General features: G+C 39.4%; 3 protein-coding genes across 3 annotated transcripts; 2 read left to right on the forward strand and 1 right to left on the reverse strand.

The window, feature by feature from the left end:
* Positions 1 to 1,535: 1,535 nt before the first annotated feature.
* Positions 1,536 to 8,387, reverse strand: LOC139477337 (meiotic nuclear division protein 1 homolog). The gene is made up of 6 exons (XM_071259890.1): positions 8,319 to 8,387; positions 6,501 to 6,566; positions 5,152 to 5,325; positions 3,676 to 3,783; positions 3,101 to 3,260; positions 1,536 to 2,021 (listed from the first exon to the last, which is right to left on the reverse strand). The coding sequence occupies exons 1-6, from the start codon at positions 8,385 to 8,387 to the stop codon at positions 1,915 to 1,917; spliced, it is 684 nt and encodes a 227-aa protein (XP_071115991.1). The 3' UTR covers positions 1,536 to 1,914.
* Positions 8,388 to 9,618: 1,231 nt separating this feature from the next.
* Positions 9,619 to 12,267, forward strand: LOC139477303 (uncharacterized). Its single transcript, XM_071259857.1, has 3 exons — positions 9,619 to 9,655; positions 11,696 to 11,748; positions 12,025 to 12,267. Exons 1-3 carry the CDS (start codon positions 9,619 to 9,621, stop codon positions 12,265 to 12,267), a joined length of 333 nt encoding a protein of 110 aa, XP_071115958.1.
* A 723-nt stretch (positions 12,268 to 12,990) lies between these two features.
* On the forward strand, positions 12,991 to 14,223 carry LOC139477434 (uncharacterized). The gene is made up of 3 exons (XM_071260004.1): positions 12,991 to 13,027; positions 13,658 to 13,710; positions 13,981 to 14,223. Exons 1-3 carry the CDS (start codon positions 12,991 to 12,993, stop codon positions 14,221 to 14,223), a joined length of 333 nt encoding a protein of 110 aa, XP_071116105.1.
* The last annotated feature ends 11 nt before the right edge of the window (positions 14,224 to 14,234 follow it).

Here is a 14,234-nt window from a genome sequence, read left to right on the forward strand (position 1 = left end):
CCAAATGAAATTAATCTTGTTATACTCAGTAACCACTTGTTTGCTTGTATTATGTATGTACAGATATGTTTACAATTAATATTCGGTTGGTGTACATATTATTGCTTGTGTACAGTACTATTGCTTGTGTACAGTACTATTGCTTGTGTACAGTACAAGTGCTTGTGTACAGTACTATTGCATGTGTACAGTTTTGTATATTGGCAGTGATGTAAAGCGTGCAATGTATAGGTGCAAGACGCAAACAGAAGGCTTAAAAAAGTAATAGAATTGGTTCTCAGGAAAGTGTTTTCAAACCATAGTGCGGCCGTCACTGTCTTTTTTCCTCTTTTTCGTTCAAATTAGTATGTAACCAAACAAACAGTTGAGTACAATCAACCTGGGAAAGGGCCTCCCTCCTTGATGAGTAAAATACTGGAATACAGTATTTGACTACCGTTGGACTTGGAATATTTAAGGATTTTTTCTGGCTTTTTTTAAAACGGAAATAAAAATGAAACGTGCGGTAAACTTTATGATGAAGCGGGCGGTGCCTAAGAAACAAGACTATTATTTTTTTTAAGCTGAAATGAAATACCGGTAATAAACAAATGAAGAAACTATCATGTTTTGTTTTATATAATGAAAACAAAATCAGGGTTAGAGACAGATCCTCGTGCAGAGACTTGTGAACTCTTCAAGGAGAAGAGAAGAAGAATGTTTAGATTTATAATATTACATGTTGCTGACAATTGTGGCAGACCTAGAAACATAATCAGGGCCCACAATATTAGGTTGCAGGCATACCAAAGGGACACAACTAACAGTTGAAAAAAAAATAATAAAAATAATGTGCATATTAATGAGGCACCAAACATGGTTAATCCACACCCCAATGCATGTTCAAAGCGAGACATTATTACTCCGTTCAATAGATAAGTGTGCACTCGATTTTTATTCTCAGCTCCCCAAGGAGTATACACCCATATGCCTGTGAGGTGCTAAAAGGTTAACAGCCACATTACCATCTCATCCTACCTGGTACCCATTCATTGCTGGGTGAACAGAGGCATATTTGGAACAGTTATTTGCTAAAGGAAACACTCCATGTGTTTCAGTGTGGGGTAGGACTGAGACCCTGGACACTCTCAGCTGCCGATCATGGTCACCCATCCAACTACTCGCCGTCACCAACATTACTTAGCCTCATTCGTAATATTACTGTCAATGTGAATGCAGAAATATGCAGTAAAATAAAATGCAAGCGTATCAAATACGCAACGAACATTACAGATACCCTACAAAAATAAAACTTGTGCGTATCCTCAAAATATTGTGAAGTAACCCTGCGTATTTGATTAGCAAATCAGCAACTTATTTTGAAATTATAAACGGGCATTCCGTCAACCTTGCCAAACTCCACGATGACAGTTACATCATGATCATTTGCCATCACACTTTCTTGTGGAAGTATTGTGGTATTTTTGAGTGCTATTAAGCTCTCGAACCCACATGACACCAGTTTGCAGGGACTAGATGAATAGTGTTTTAAAATATTTAACTTAAATAGTAATAAATACCCACATGTGTTAAAACTAGTGGGTAAGAGAAATTTGAATACCCAGATAGAATTACTGATACCCAATGATTTTAAACAAACACCAAAAGCTCATCTGGAGCTCTGTGAATGAGACTTGTTGGATATGAATGACATGTCTACCCCTGACTGTATACATCTATGTACAATTTGACAAAATAGAAAAATAATTTCATCCCATGTTACATCAACATGAGGGTAATAATGATAACGTCTTCTGGATTTGAAAATCTTTCAGGGGCTTTTGAGCTATCCAGCCAACAATCAGCCCTGTGTAGATTTCCTTGAGTCATTTGTTGCAGTGGACAACCAGTCCGATAACATCCATCATGCCATGGTCACTCCACGTAGTCAAAGTCATCTGGCAGGCCAAACTGTTTGTCGATCATTGTGTCCTCAAAACTGAACTTGCGTTTGATCCAGGATTTGGTGGAGAAGATGTTGTCTGCAACAGCAACAGAAGAGCAAGGAATTAAAGGGAGATATTCAACAGTTTGATGACAAATAAATAATATGCACTGTAGCTCACCTGGATATGTAGTCAACAGTTTAAAATGTCAACTACGGACACTAAAGTCTCTCAGCATTGATATCCAAATATTTTTTGCAATAAATGCAAAGTCTAAGCCCTCAAAAGGAGAAACATTCATGCCAAAGTTCAGCTTCCTCAGTCTGTCAATTTAAAAAGAGATGAAATCCTAGGAAATACCTTTCGGGAGAATTTAGGAGCAAGCTTGAAGTGCAAAAGTCAAACAAAGGTCAAAAGTCAAACGAAGGTCAAAACTCAAAATATCGTGAAAAACAGGACATATGTGTTTTGGCCCATAAGTAACTACTAAGTACAAAATTTCATGACATTTTTAGAAGAAATGGCAGAGTTATGTCCATAAAATGTTTCAGCTTTCAATGTGGTCAAATCAACGTCAAAATTTAAAACCTCACAAAAAATTGGATGTATGTTCAGCCACACTACTAACTACACATGTACCAAATTTAATTTCAGTTTTTAAATGTCTGAGTTATAGCCATGAATAGGCTTTTCAATATAGCTGCTGTGGAAACCATTTTGAAATTTTGGATTCGAACCTCATGGAAATAGACGTGAAGTTTCAACAATCCAGTTGTGGTTTCTAAGGAGGTGATGCTTATAGTGCAAGGAAAGGCATTTGGAGGACCACGGTCAAAGGGGAAAGGTCATAACAAGGTCAAAATTTGAAACCTCGCAAAGTATGGATCACATGTTGAGCCCCAAAACCAACTACATCTAATAATTTCATTCCATGCTGGAAAAAAATATGTTTGAGTAATGGCCTGGATAGGTTTTTCAATATGGCTGATTCGGAAAAAAATTATGTCATCGTTGGAGGAAACAAGCACTTGAGGTTTGGGCATCATTAGTCCAGTGGTTTCTGAAGTGAAGATCTTTATGCTATATGGTGGATCCCAAGCAAACGCCACGAAATGAGCTCACTTGACTTTCCCAGTTCACCAATCAAATTGGGTTAGAAATTGGGTTACACGCACCTGTCCACCGATTGGCTGCATCCTTTGCAACGACTGTGTCAACCTTGACCTGCTGAAGAACTTCTGGATCACACTCTTTGTACTGGTCCAGCTCAGTAACGAGAGACTGACGCTTCCCTCGGACGTCGGTCAGTCTTGATAGCGCTTCCTCTCTCTCACTCTATGGAAGACATGAGAACTGTCAGATCCTGGAATCACGTATCTGCATAGGTTTTTCGCTGCTCAACCAGATATATATAAAAAATTATTTATTTTCTTCTACCCGTGAAGATCCAGGGTAGAATAGGTCTTCCAAGCTTGCCGTAAAAGGCAACTAACGGGATCGGGTGGTCAGGTCTGCTGACTTGGTTGATGCATGTCATCGATTCAAATTGCATGGATCGATGCTCATGATGTCAATCACTGGCTTGTCTGGTCCAGACTCGATTATTTACACACTGCCGTCATATAGCTGGAATAGTGCTGAGTGCGGCTGTAAACAACAAACAAACAAAGCAAAAGTCAAGCCTGTTTTATTATTTATTATTAATTATTTATTTTCTTCTTTAAGACTCAGTATATCCCAAAATACTCACACTTTCCTCCTTGCCAACCTTGGCCTTGACAACTTGACCTTCAAGTGACTTCTGTCTGGTCTCAAGTTCATTCAAGCGACTTGTCAGGTCACTGATTTTTCTTTTTCGCTTAAAATTAAATGAAAATAAGATTGTCATAACATCAAAACGGCAGGCAAAAGCTAAAAACTACGCCAATGGTGTTTCAGGTAACTTCTAATTTGCATGTCTGTCTGCTGCCCCAAGTAAGTCACATGTCACATCACCTCATAACAGTGATACATGTCTAAGTTACAATAAGCCAGGGGTGCATTGCAAAGCGCCGACTGCTGGCAAGCGATGTACAGCAATTCATCTGACAACAGGGTGCTAACTTTCAGCCACTTGCAATCGCAACAATCACTAGCTGGGGTCATTTCATTCTCAAACCAAAATGGCGGCTGAGTTTGACAGCGGAACAACAATGTCAGGACTGGTTAAACTGGGAAATGGCCAAAGGCAGCTTACACCCCATCATCCTCAGTCTGCTTCACATCTTCTAAGTAGTCATAAATTCCTCATAGAGCCTCTTCTGTTACGTTCTTCATTAAGACAAGGCAACCAAGCGGTAGTTGCCTCGCCATTTTGGAAGAAAGTGCGAACGTTTCGAGCTGTTGGAGACCCCCTGGGTGAGCGATTATTTTGCTTACTCTAAGGGATTCGTGGCTTATAACACGCTCCTGATGTTGATCATATGTGCATGACTCACTTCAGTAGAGTTTGTTGTGTCTGGTTTTAATAAGCAGAAGTGGTCCGTGTTTTAAGAAGTGGAAGCAAGGAGAGAATGGCATGATGGTGGTCATGTGCTGTATGATACGGAATAAATGGAATGAATACAGAGAACAAGAGCATTCGTCATCCTTAACAAGGAATAATGAAAACATGATAGAGTTCAAGTATATGTGATGCCTGCATTTAGTTATAAACAAAAGATTTGTAAACATGCGTGTACACAAGTGGAAAAAGCTAAGTTGGTTAATTACACACAGTGTTGTTATCAGTCAGGGAGGTCACTTTGGGATGTGGATTTTTAATTCCTACTGCAGGACCCGGTTTTTCGCGTGCGTGGGCAAAGTCACTGAAGCGCGTGTAAAAGGACTTTGAATATACTGTGTATTGGTGTCACTTCACCGTTAGCGCTTGGTTGATTCCCGGCCTTCATTACCACCAGGAGACTCGTTTAGGTCTGGTTATACAATTGGGTTATCAAATTTCTTCAAGTGTATTTGTATGCACAAGCAACTGAAATATTAGGTTGTGTTGATTTATCTCAAGCTCTGCAGACTGCATTGTTTCTGTTCAGTTAAAAATCTACTGGTTCACTGGACTAGCTGAATTTAAAAATACCAGCACATTCAACATTTTGGACTGAAAGGGTTATGTCTTACTGGTACATGGTCTATGCTACCAGTAAATTACTGGTCAACAGGAACACTGACATGACTGAAAGACCCCTACATTTTGACTGGCTTTACTAGGGAAGGCCCAGAAGTAGACAGAGGTCCCAATCTTGTCTGTGTCCACCATTCCGTCGTCCACCAGGCTGGTCAGGATGTCCTTGACCGACATGGACGTGATGCCTTTCTCCTTCTGGCACATCCTCTCTAGCTCTTTCAACTGGAAGAAGTCTTTCTGAAAACACGGACATCTGATTAATATCTAAATTATTTGATCATTATATCAGAGCTCCAGATAAGCTTTTGGTGTTGTGGGTATTTTACCCATGCATGCATTTTAAAATCATTGGGTATCAGTAATTCTATCTGGGTATTCAAATTTCTCTTACCCACTAGTTTTTACACATGTGGGTATTTAAGTTAAATATTTAAAAACACTGTTCATCTAGTCCCTGCAAGCTGGTGTCGTGAGGACTAAAAAATACCACGATACTTCCACAAGAAAGTCTGATGGCAAATGATCATGATGTAACTGTCATCGTAGAGTTTGGCAAGGTTGATGCAATGCCCGTATATAATTTTAAAATAAGTTGCTGATTTGCTAATCGAATACACAGGGTTACTTCACAATATTTTGATGATACGCACAAGTTTTATTTTTGTAGGGTATCTGTAATGTTCGTTGCGTATTTGATACGCTTGGATTTGATTTTACTGCGTATTGCTGCATTTCTGATGCGTATTTTACGCAGATACGCAGCCTATCTGGAGGTCTGTTAAATACTTATCCAGCATTACATAGAATAAATGAAATCGCTTGCTCCCATTGGAAATCTCTCATCCAGAAAGAAACATTGCCCAAACCAAATAATCCAAACATGCCCAACCATCAGGCATTGCGTGACCCAAGCTGCACTTGATACTCTCTTGTTTGAGCTAACACATGTCAAGTACATGTCAAACAAGGTCTTTGTGGGGATTGTGCATAGTGGGGGAGATTTTCATAATTGCAGGTGTTTTTAGTGTTTGATACACTGACATTTTACCATTTGTCAGTTTCAAATGAAATTTCAAGGCATCAAATGCTCAATAACAACCACACATCTGAAAAAACTTGCTGCTTATCTCCTAATTGCAAGATATTGAAAGACACAGTGGCTGCATTACTATGATTTTTAACTAATGCTACAAGAATTCTCAGTATTGCTATCTTGTTTTGTCCATTATATTGTTGTATCTCTTTTTGTACCTGAATTTGTTTTCTACATTGTTACATAATATTATTAAAAAAATAGATAAGATATGAATCATGATGTCAGTCTTGTTTTTATGAAAAAAGTATAGCCTTTTGACTCTTTCCACAATATTCTCTTTTAACAGTAAATTATGATCATCAAATTTGTCACCCACCTTTTCATAAAAGAAGTCCATCATCCGTGACCGCTTCTCATCCACACTCAGACCTTTTTTCCTTGACTGTAAGGTTGAATGAGAGAAAAGATTAAAATATTGAAATCTATTTGGCTTTTCACTTACAGATCTACAAGATGTAAACAATTTAACATAATATTTGTAGGCCATACACTCAACAAAAAACATCAAACATATAATCATTTTTCTTTTTTTTCTCTGCATGGCTGAGAAAATTGGTAAACAGATAAAATACGATAAATATCTGGCCATTTGCATTTAACTGTTTGTTGTTATCAGCTGTTCAATAAAAGTGAGCCTCATTCAGTGACATTTTCCTGTTTACACTGACAGTATCCACGATGAAAGTGACAACTGAAGATATTAACGCCTAGTAATCTGAAACCTTTGCCATAAGCTCACTGACTCAATCATCATTTGCATGGTCGTTTTAGTCTAGCCTGACGAGAGTAGAGAAGAGAGGGGTTGGTCAGCAATGAGCCTGACCCTGCTGACACCCTAGTAAGGTCAGACTCAGAGGTATCGCCTATCGATCTCTGTTTCGGCCAGTCTCTGGCAAAGCTCCAACCGTGGTTGCGTCTAATTACTATCAGAATGTAAGTCACACATATGCGGACACAGATATGTATCTGTCGGGACATTATATGTACTAGCCTGCACTCACCATAGTTTTGAAATACTTCGTTTGTGTTGACGTTCAATTTGGGTTGAATTTCCCGCAGTTTCAAGAATTGTTTCAAAGGGAGATAACTCTCAATATTTTAGCTTTAGTGGCCCGTTAAATATTTTGCACTTTCAGTCCGTTTGGCTCCAAATGAGAAAGATGAATTACAAACTAACTCAAAATCGGGTAAATATCAAAACGGTACAAGGCAATGAATCAAATGTACCCAACAATGTCTGTTGTTTGTTATTTTTAGTCACATCACTTGATAAAGTTGTTTAAGAAACTGTCACGTTGTTATGTGCACAAGTTGACATCTTGACAACGGTAAGGGGACAGCGCAAACACGTATTGCACGTGCTACACAACGGAACAGGGAATGACAGCATAAGAGGGGTCGCCTCATGATAATTTTTATCGCCATCTGACACACTCATGTCACAGCCCTCGTCGTCGGAATTGCTTGTGTTACTGCTCATGGTCACAACTATAGTGGGACTGTTGCTTGCTGAAGTCGATCACGTACAGTATCTTGACTTTACCTCATTGACTGTGGTAACTCAACGCTGCCATGTCTCCAATGTTACCCGACCAAGGGATTCATTTACTAGCTCTTCAACATCCCGCTATTTAAACGCTGTGATACCCCATATTAACTCTACTGTGTTGAGATCACAGTGGAAAGGGGGAAGTCGTAAGACGACGTGACCTTGACCTTTGAGGTAATTGTCAACCATATATAGGGGCTCAGGTTAGTTAGACTTGATGACTTAATAGAGTTGTGGCTTTATAGCCCTGGAAGGAAAGGTCATATTCACCCGTTGCATCAACGTCACCATATCTCCTTTAAGGCTATTAGACGTCTGGGCCTTGCTGTCTAGATCCTGCATACTGTGATGGGGTGCATTGTCTATGATAATAACGGACTTGGCAGGCAAAGCTGTGACCAATTTAATTTTCCCAACTCCAGAATACCTTTCCGTTCATTTTTGTGTGAAAGTCCCTGTTGTCCTTGGCCTTGGCTCGAATGACGAGGTCACAGCTTGGGAGAAAACCTGACTAGCACAGCCAGCATGGAGAACGATAAGTCTTTCACCTTTTCCCCACCTATAACTTTCTCCCAGACTCCTTACTGTCCCCACTGGGTACCCACTGAGTGCTGGCTGTGCGAGACCACGACTAATCTGGAAGAACAGGATCATATTGACTTCACGTTTCTGCTTGATGGTTCAAAGATAATGATTTCCGAGACAAAGGACGTCAGATCGTCCACATAACACAGCCCTATTTTCATTACTTATCTTTTTGTATCTGTATCCAAGTGTATGCAAGGTTGCCAGAGCTTGTATATTTGGTAACAATTAATTCATGTTTCAGTTTCAATGTATTTCTTCAAGAGTCATAGTGTCGTGTACTTATTTTCTGAATCCAGTTTAACAATTGCCCGATTGCTTAAGAAGCTCGTTTCAAGTATTTATTAATGGCATAAAATGGGTATGCTCTTTTAGCTTCACAGCTAATCGGCTGATTAGTGAGTGAGTGAATATGGATTTACGCCGCTTTTAGCAATATTCCAGCAATATCACGGCGGGGGACACCAGAAATGGGCTTCACACATTGCACCCATGTCGGGAATCGAACCCGGGTCTTCGACGTGATGAGCGAACGCTTTAATTTAACCACTAGGCTACCCGACCGCCCCCAATCGGCTGATTAGCGCATCTTGTCATTCAACAACGACCTATGCCATGTACCACGTATTATAATTTTATTACCATACACAAGATACATCTATATTACATCACAATGTTACTCCTTGGTTATCAAAATATTAACATCAAATCAAACATTTTTTATGACTGTTATTTTAAGGTAAAACATTTAAATTGATTTTGTGATTTTAGGGTATGCAAACAATATTTTTCAATTTTGGTAAGAGTCACATCACCTCTTTTTACGTGAAGTTTTACGTCAATGACGTTTTTGAAGGGGTTATGGGTATTCTTGCACCTTTTAGATCTTGATCTACATCAAGCAGATTTCCGAAAGCGCTCATTTCCATAGTAAAATAATATCACTGTCGTGATAAACCTGAGTACATCTTCAATAGTGACTGAGTTCCCTCGTATTAATGAAAATGCAGTCCTTTACAATGTCGCGAATATACATCATATAATTATATTCATTTCAAACTACGCGCTAACCCAACATTGACGCGACTGGGCTTCTGATCGTTACACAAGAAGTAAATCGCGCTAAGCTTGCGTCACGTACCCAAAGCGGAACCAGTTTAGCCGATAGTCACGCGATTCTCGCGAGATTCATGAAATCGCCTTGACGACGGTTCACTCTCGATGTAAATGCTCATCGCCATTGCTGTCATTGAACTTGCCACACTCAGTATTCATCACTTGTCTACGTCGTATTGGGATCATGTCTACCTACGCTAATATGAACCAGTACGATAAAGGTATCTAGGTCTCATTGGTTCGGACATTTCGTCTCACCGCTCCCTTATTTCTTTGTTTTATCCATGCATAGCAGTGCAACTCAATTTTTTTTAGAATGTCAATAGGCCTAACATTTCGATTCTGTATTTCAGTTTTTTAGCTGAAGTTTTTGCCATTTCCTTGGCATTAAAATATTTGTTGAATTTATCTCAGAATCAATCTAATATAGGCTAAACCGCTGGCAAATGAATGTACCCACTGAAAATTGGATTTGACCAAGATATCACACAAGTTCCCTCAAATCCGTTTTCCAAACGTTTCGCCTACTCGGTTGAAAATTGTCGCGGAAACACTGCAAACTTTAGGGAAAAAATACAAAAATGATACCCACCATCTCAAAAGCATTTATTGTTTGTTTCATGTTTAGCCACCATCAGACATGGGTGTATACGTTCTCTTGCCCGGCAGTTGAACAACAGTTGTAAATGTAGGCTATCCGAAATGGACATAAGCTCAGTTGGCCAGCATAAAGAATACTGGGTCCCGAATTATTTGTTTTTTTGTTAATTCCATTAGCTGCGACTATTCCCGGGCATACATATACAACCTGTGGCGAACCGCCAAATATACGAGACGTGCCGGTCCCTGCGTTTGATAACTAGCCCTAACGAATAGATCATCCCATTCACAACTCACATACACCATTTTACAAAATAATCTATGAGTTACTGCAAAAGACGACCATGCTCTGGTACATAAAGACAGAGATTGGTCAAGTATACCTTCCTATTGAAAAAAACATACAACATACGCTTTCAGTTATTCTGTCTTACTTGGTCTGGTCTACTATGAAACCCATATCCCCATGCAACCTTCAGATTCAATGTATTTGTTCACTATGATGAACCCTTCCAAAACCATCAACATACTTGAAGCTTTCATCTGTGCCACACGACATTATTTTTTAAATTTACAATATTGTGACCCAGGAGACATTTTGTTTAATATAGACTGGGGGCCAAACGAAAGTATACCAGTTTGGTTTTTTTATGTAATTTACGGAACTGTTGTTAATTTTATTTATGTCAATTTAACTATCACCCATTCCTGCTACAGTTTGTAACTAATCTGTGGCTGGGTAAATTTGTGTGAAAATAGATTGGTTTAATGAAGATTGGGCTATGAAATGAATTTTCAACCATATGACCCCTGCCATATTTGAAGCGTTGTAGAAAAGCAAATTTATTGATTTTCAAATATAAGATGTCAAAGATACCCATCAGCAGTTGTATATTATGCGAAATTATTATTTTTTATTTTTAAAAGTTTTAAATCAAATTATATATTTTTTAAAACAACCATGTACACGCATTCTTTGACTGATGACTTTGACAATGGAAAATCATAATAATGTTAAAGTAAACTGAGAGGTGCAGTGTGTTTTGTTTTTTTGCTCCTTGGTTTATGTTAAACAAATATTAGTTAAGGTATCAAAAGGACTAGTAGACATTTGTCCTTTTTAAGGGTTTTACTTTTTGTTATAAAAGGACAAGTGGACAACAACTGTTTCTACTGCTGCCTTTGTCCTATGTGACTTTTCCTTTACCATTAACAATTAATCCTCATCATACATTCTGTCCCCCTTTCTCCCATGTGACTTTTCCTTTACCATTAACAATTAATCCTCATCATACATTCTGTACCCCTTTCTCGCATGTGACTTTTCATTTACCATTAACAATTAATCCTAATCATACATTCTGTCCCCCTTTCCCACATGTGACTTTTCCTTTACCATAAACAATTAATCCTAATCACACATTCTGTCTCCCTTTCTCGCATGTGACTTTTCCTTTACCATAAACAATTAATCCTAATCACACATTCTGTCCCCCTTTCTCGCATGTGACTTTTCCTTTACCATAAACAATTAAACCTAATCACACATTCTGTCTCCCTTTCTCGCATGTGACTTTTCCTTTACCATAAACAATTAATCCTAATCATACATTCTGTCCCCCTTTCTCACCTGTCTTTCTTCTTTGCTGTTGCACCTGTAGATCTGATCATCAGATTCCCCCTGAACTTTGATATCTGGGCCCCTCCCCGCCAAGTAGGTTGAATCGGGAATAATAACATCATGTTTCTTGACTATTTTATTTCATCCAAATGCATGTATTTTTAACACAATCTTTGCCTGAGATTTGTATTCTTGACATCATGGTACGTAATAAGTACTATCGATAGCTAGTGACACCAGGCAGTTCTGTTCATTGTGTCTTCCTCTCACATTTCTCTAACAGCATAACACTCATCCAATGCTGCTTGTAACATACACGTCCACCACTTTCTATCTCTGTCTATAAATCCTTCTCCACCTTCCTATCAGCGTGCTACGTGCCGATACTTCACCATCCTTGACCCCTTGTCTGAACTGCCCGCCTCCCACACCCCTGCCCCCGTGTCCACCTCCGTGTCCCTCACCAGCCCCACCCTCCCTGATGCCTCCCACTTCGAAGAGATTGACCTCCACGAGGAAGTCACACAGCCCCAGTCCACTGTGAGAACCATCAGATCTCGTGTGACCGGCTTCTTCAGGAGTGTGTTCCGTGCTCGCAAGATGGACGCTTGAATCAGTGACATCTGGTGACATTGTCTTATTTAGATCACAGTGCTCTTTACATTTTGGACATTTTTGGACACTATATTTGGCTCTTCTGGTTTTGTGTTTGTGCTAATTAAATCTGTTTATCTTTCAAATTAAACCTTTGTTCATTTTTCATAAGCTCACCTAGACCCAAGGTAGACGGTAATGGAAGCCTCGGTCTGTTGGAGACAAAGGTAATGTTTCGGTTATTGTTTCGGGTGGTGTATTTGTTTCTCTCTCAGATAACAACACATTGATTCAGGGCACCTAGCCTGTAAAGTCGCGATATGAGACACAACACCATACATGTAAATTCGACACTTGACATGTTAAAAGAAATATTAAGTGAATTATAGACCAACTGAAACATACTCAGTCCATTTGAGACAATTAATTAAGTACGTCGTTTGAGACGCTTCTACTTACTAGAGTAATCCCCCTTTGACAAGGGGATCGTATAAAGTTTATTTTGAGTAATAAATGCTGGTGTTCGTACATAAATGCAACATGTGTCAGGTTTGATATCTCCATCTGCTCAGAGGGTTGAGAGTGTTTCATCTTGACGGATACGAGATTCTACTACTTTCTCGCGAGATTCATGACGTCGCCTTGACGACGATTCACTCTTGATCTAAACGGTCATCGCCATTGCTGTCACTGAACTTGTCACACTCAGTATTCATCACTTGTCTACGTTGTATTGGGATCATGTCTACCTACGCTAATATGAACCAGTACGATAAAGGTATCTAGGTCTCATTGGTTCGGACATTTCGTCTCATTACACCCTTTTTTCTTTGTTTTAATCAATGCATAGTAGCCCAACTCGAACAGATTTGTTTAGTTTCAATAATATTTCGATTGTGTTTTGTAGTTTTTTGAGCTGGCGCTGTTGCCGTTTTGGTTTTCTCAGACTTTGTTTCATGAAAGCATTGAACGTTCCCATGCATAGAACTGCTAGTGATCATCCGCGAAGTATTCGCGAGCGAAATTTTGAAAACAAATAAGATCAAATAACCCCCTGGTTAACCCCCTGAATGCCAGAGGGACATATATGTCCCTCCTCTTCAACCCCCACTTTGAAGTCAAATAAAATTCAAAATACATCACACACACAGAAACACTTCACGGTTTTGAATAATGTGGGAAATTCCCTTTTCTGTGATACCTTTCACTGGCATTTTAGTCCAAGCAAAAGTACTGAAAATGACCTCTGAAAATTAGGTGCATCGTAAATGTCGCTATTTTTTCACATTACTAAATCACCACTCACGGCGTTATTTACACTTACAGCATGTTTTGAAAGCTAAATTTCGGATATTTATAAAAACACATCTTTTTTATATGTCTTTCTTCTTTGCTGTTGCACATGTAGATCTGATCATCAGATTCCCCCTGAACTTTGATATCTGGGCCCCTCCCCGCCAAGTAGGTTGAAGCAGGAATAATAACATCATGTTTCTTGACTATTTTATTTCATCTAAATGCATGTATCTTTAACACAATCTTTGCCTGAGATTTGTATTCTTGACATACGTAATAAGTACTATCGATAGCTAGTGACACCAGGCAGTTCTGTTCATTGTGTCTTCCTCTCACATTTCTCTAACAGCATAACACTCATCCAATGCTGCTTGTAACATACACGTCCACCACTTTCTTTCTCTGTCTATAAATCCTTCTCCACCTTCCTATCAGCGTGCTACGTGCCGATACTTCACCATCCTTGACCCCTTGTCTGAACTGCCCGCCTCCCACACCCCTACCCCCGTGTCCACCTCTGTGTCCCTCACCAGCCCCACCCTCCCCGATGCCTCCCACTTCGAAGAGATTGACCTACACGAGGAAGTCACACAGCCCCAGTCCACTGTGAGAACCATCAGATCTCGTGTGACCGGCTTCTTCAGGAGTGTGTTCCGTGCTCGCAAGATGGACGCTTGAATCAGTGACAT

This window comes from Haliotis cracherodii, unplaced genomic scaffold (assembly GCF_022045235.1).
Source record: "Haliotis cracherodii isolate W230 unplaced genomic scaffold, xgHalCrac1.p SCAF_33, whole genome shotgun sequence".
NCBI lineage: Eukaryota > Metazoa > Mollusca > Gastropoda > Lepetellida > Haliotidae > Haliotis > Haliotis cracherodii.

Bases quoted from the DNA above. Each gene is read 5' to 3' on its own strand.
- LOC139477337 (XM_071259890.1), bottom strand. From the start codon at position 8,387: ATGATCCTGTTCTTCCAGATTAGTCGTGGTCTCGCACAGCCAGCACTC. The intron at 3,784-5,151 runs GTAGGGGTCTTT...TTTAATTTTAAG, and splicing joins CTAGTAAAGCCAGTCAAAAT to CGAAAAAGAAAAATCAGTGA. The intron at 2,022-3,100 runs GTGCGTGTAACC...TTGCTGTTGCAG, and splicing joins TGCAGCCAATCGGTGGACAG to ACAACATCTTCTCCACCAAA.
- LOC139477303 (XM_071259857.1), top strand. From the start codon at position 9,619: ATGTCTACCTACGCTAATATGAACCAGTACGATAAAG. The intron at 9,656-11,695 runs GTATCTAGGTCT...TTGCACCTGTAG, and splicing joins TATGAACCAGTACGATAAAG to ATCTGATCATCAGATTCCCC. The intron at 11,749-12,024 runs GTAGGTTGAATC...CCTTCCTATCAG, and splicing joins TCTGGGCCCCTCCCCGCCAA to CGTGCTACGTGCCGATACTT.
- LOC139477434 (XM_071260004.1), top strand. From the start codon at position 12,991: ATGTCTACCTACGCTAATATGAACCAGTACGATAAAG. The intron at 13,028-13,657 runs GTATCTAGGTCT...TTGCACATGTAG, and splicing joins TATGAACCAGTACGATAAAG to ATCTGATCATCAGATTCCCC. The intron at 13,711-13,980 runs GTAGGTTGAAGC...CCTTCCTATCAG, and splicing joins TCTGGGCCCCTCCCCGCCAA to CGTGCTACGTGCCGATACTT.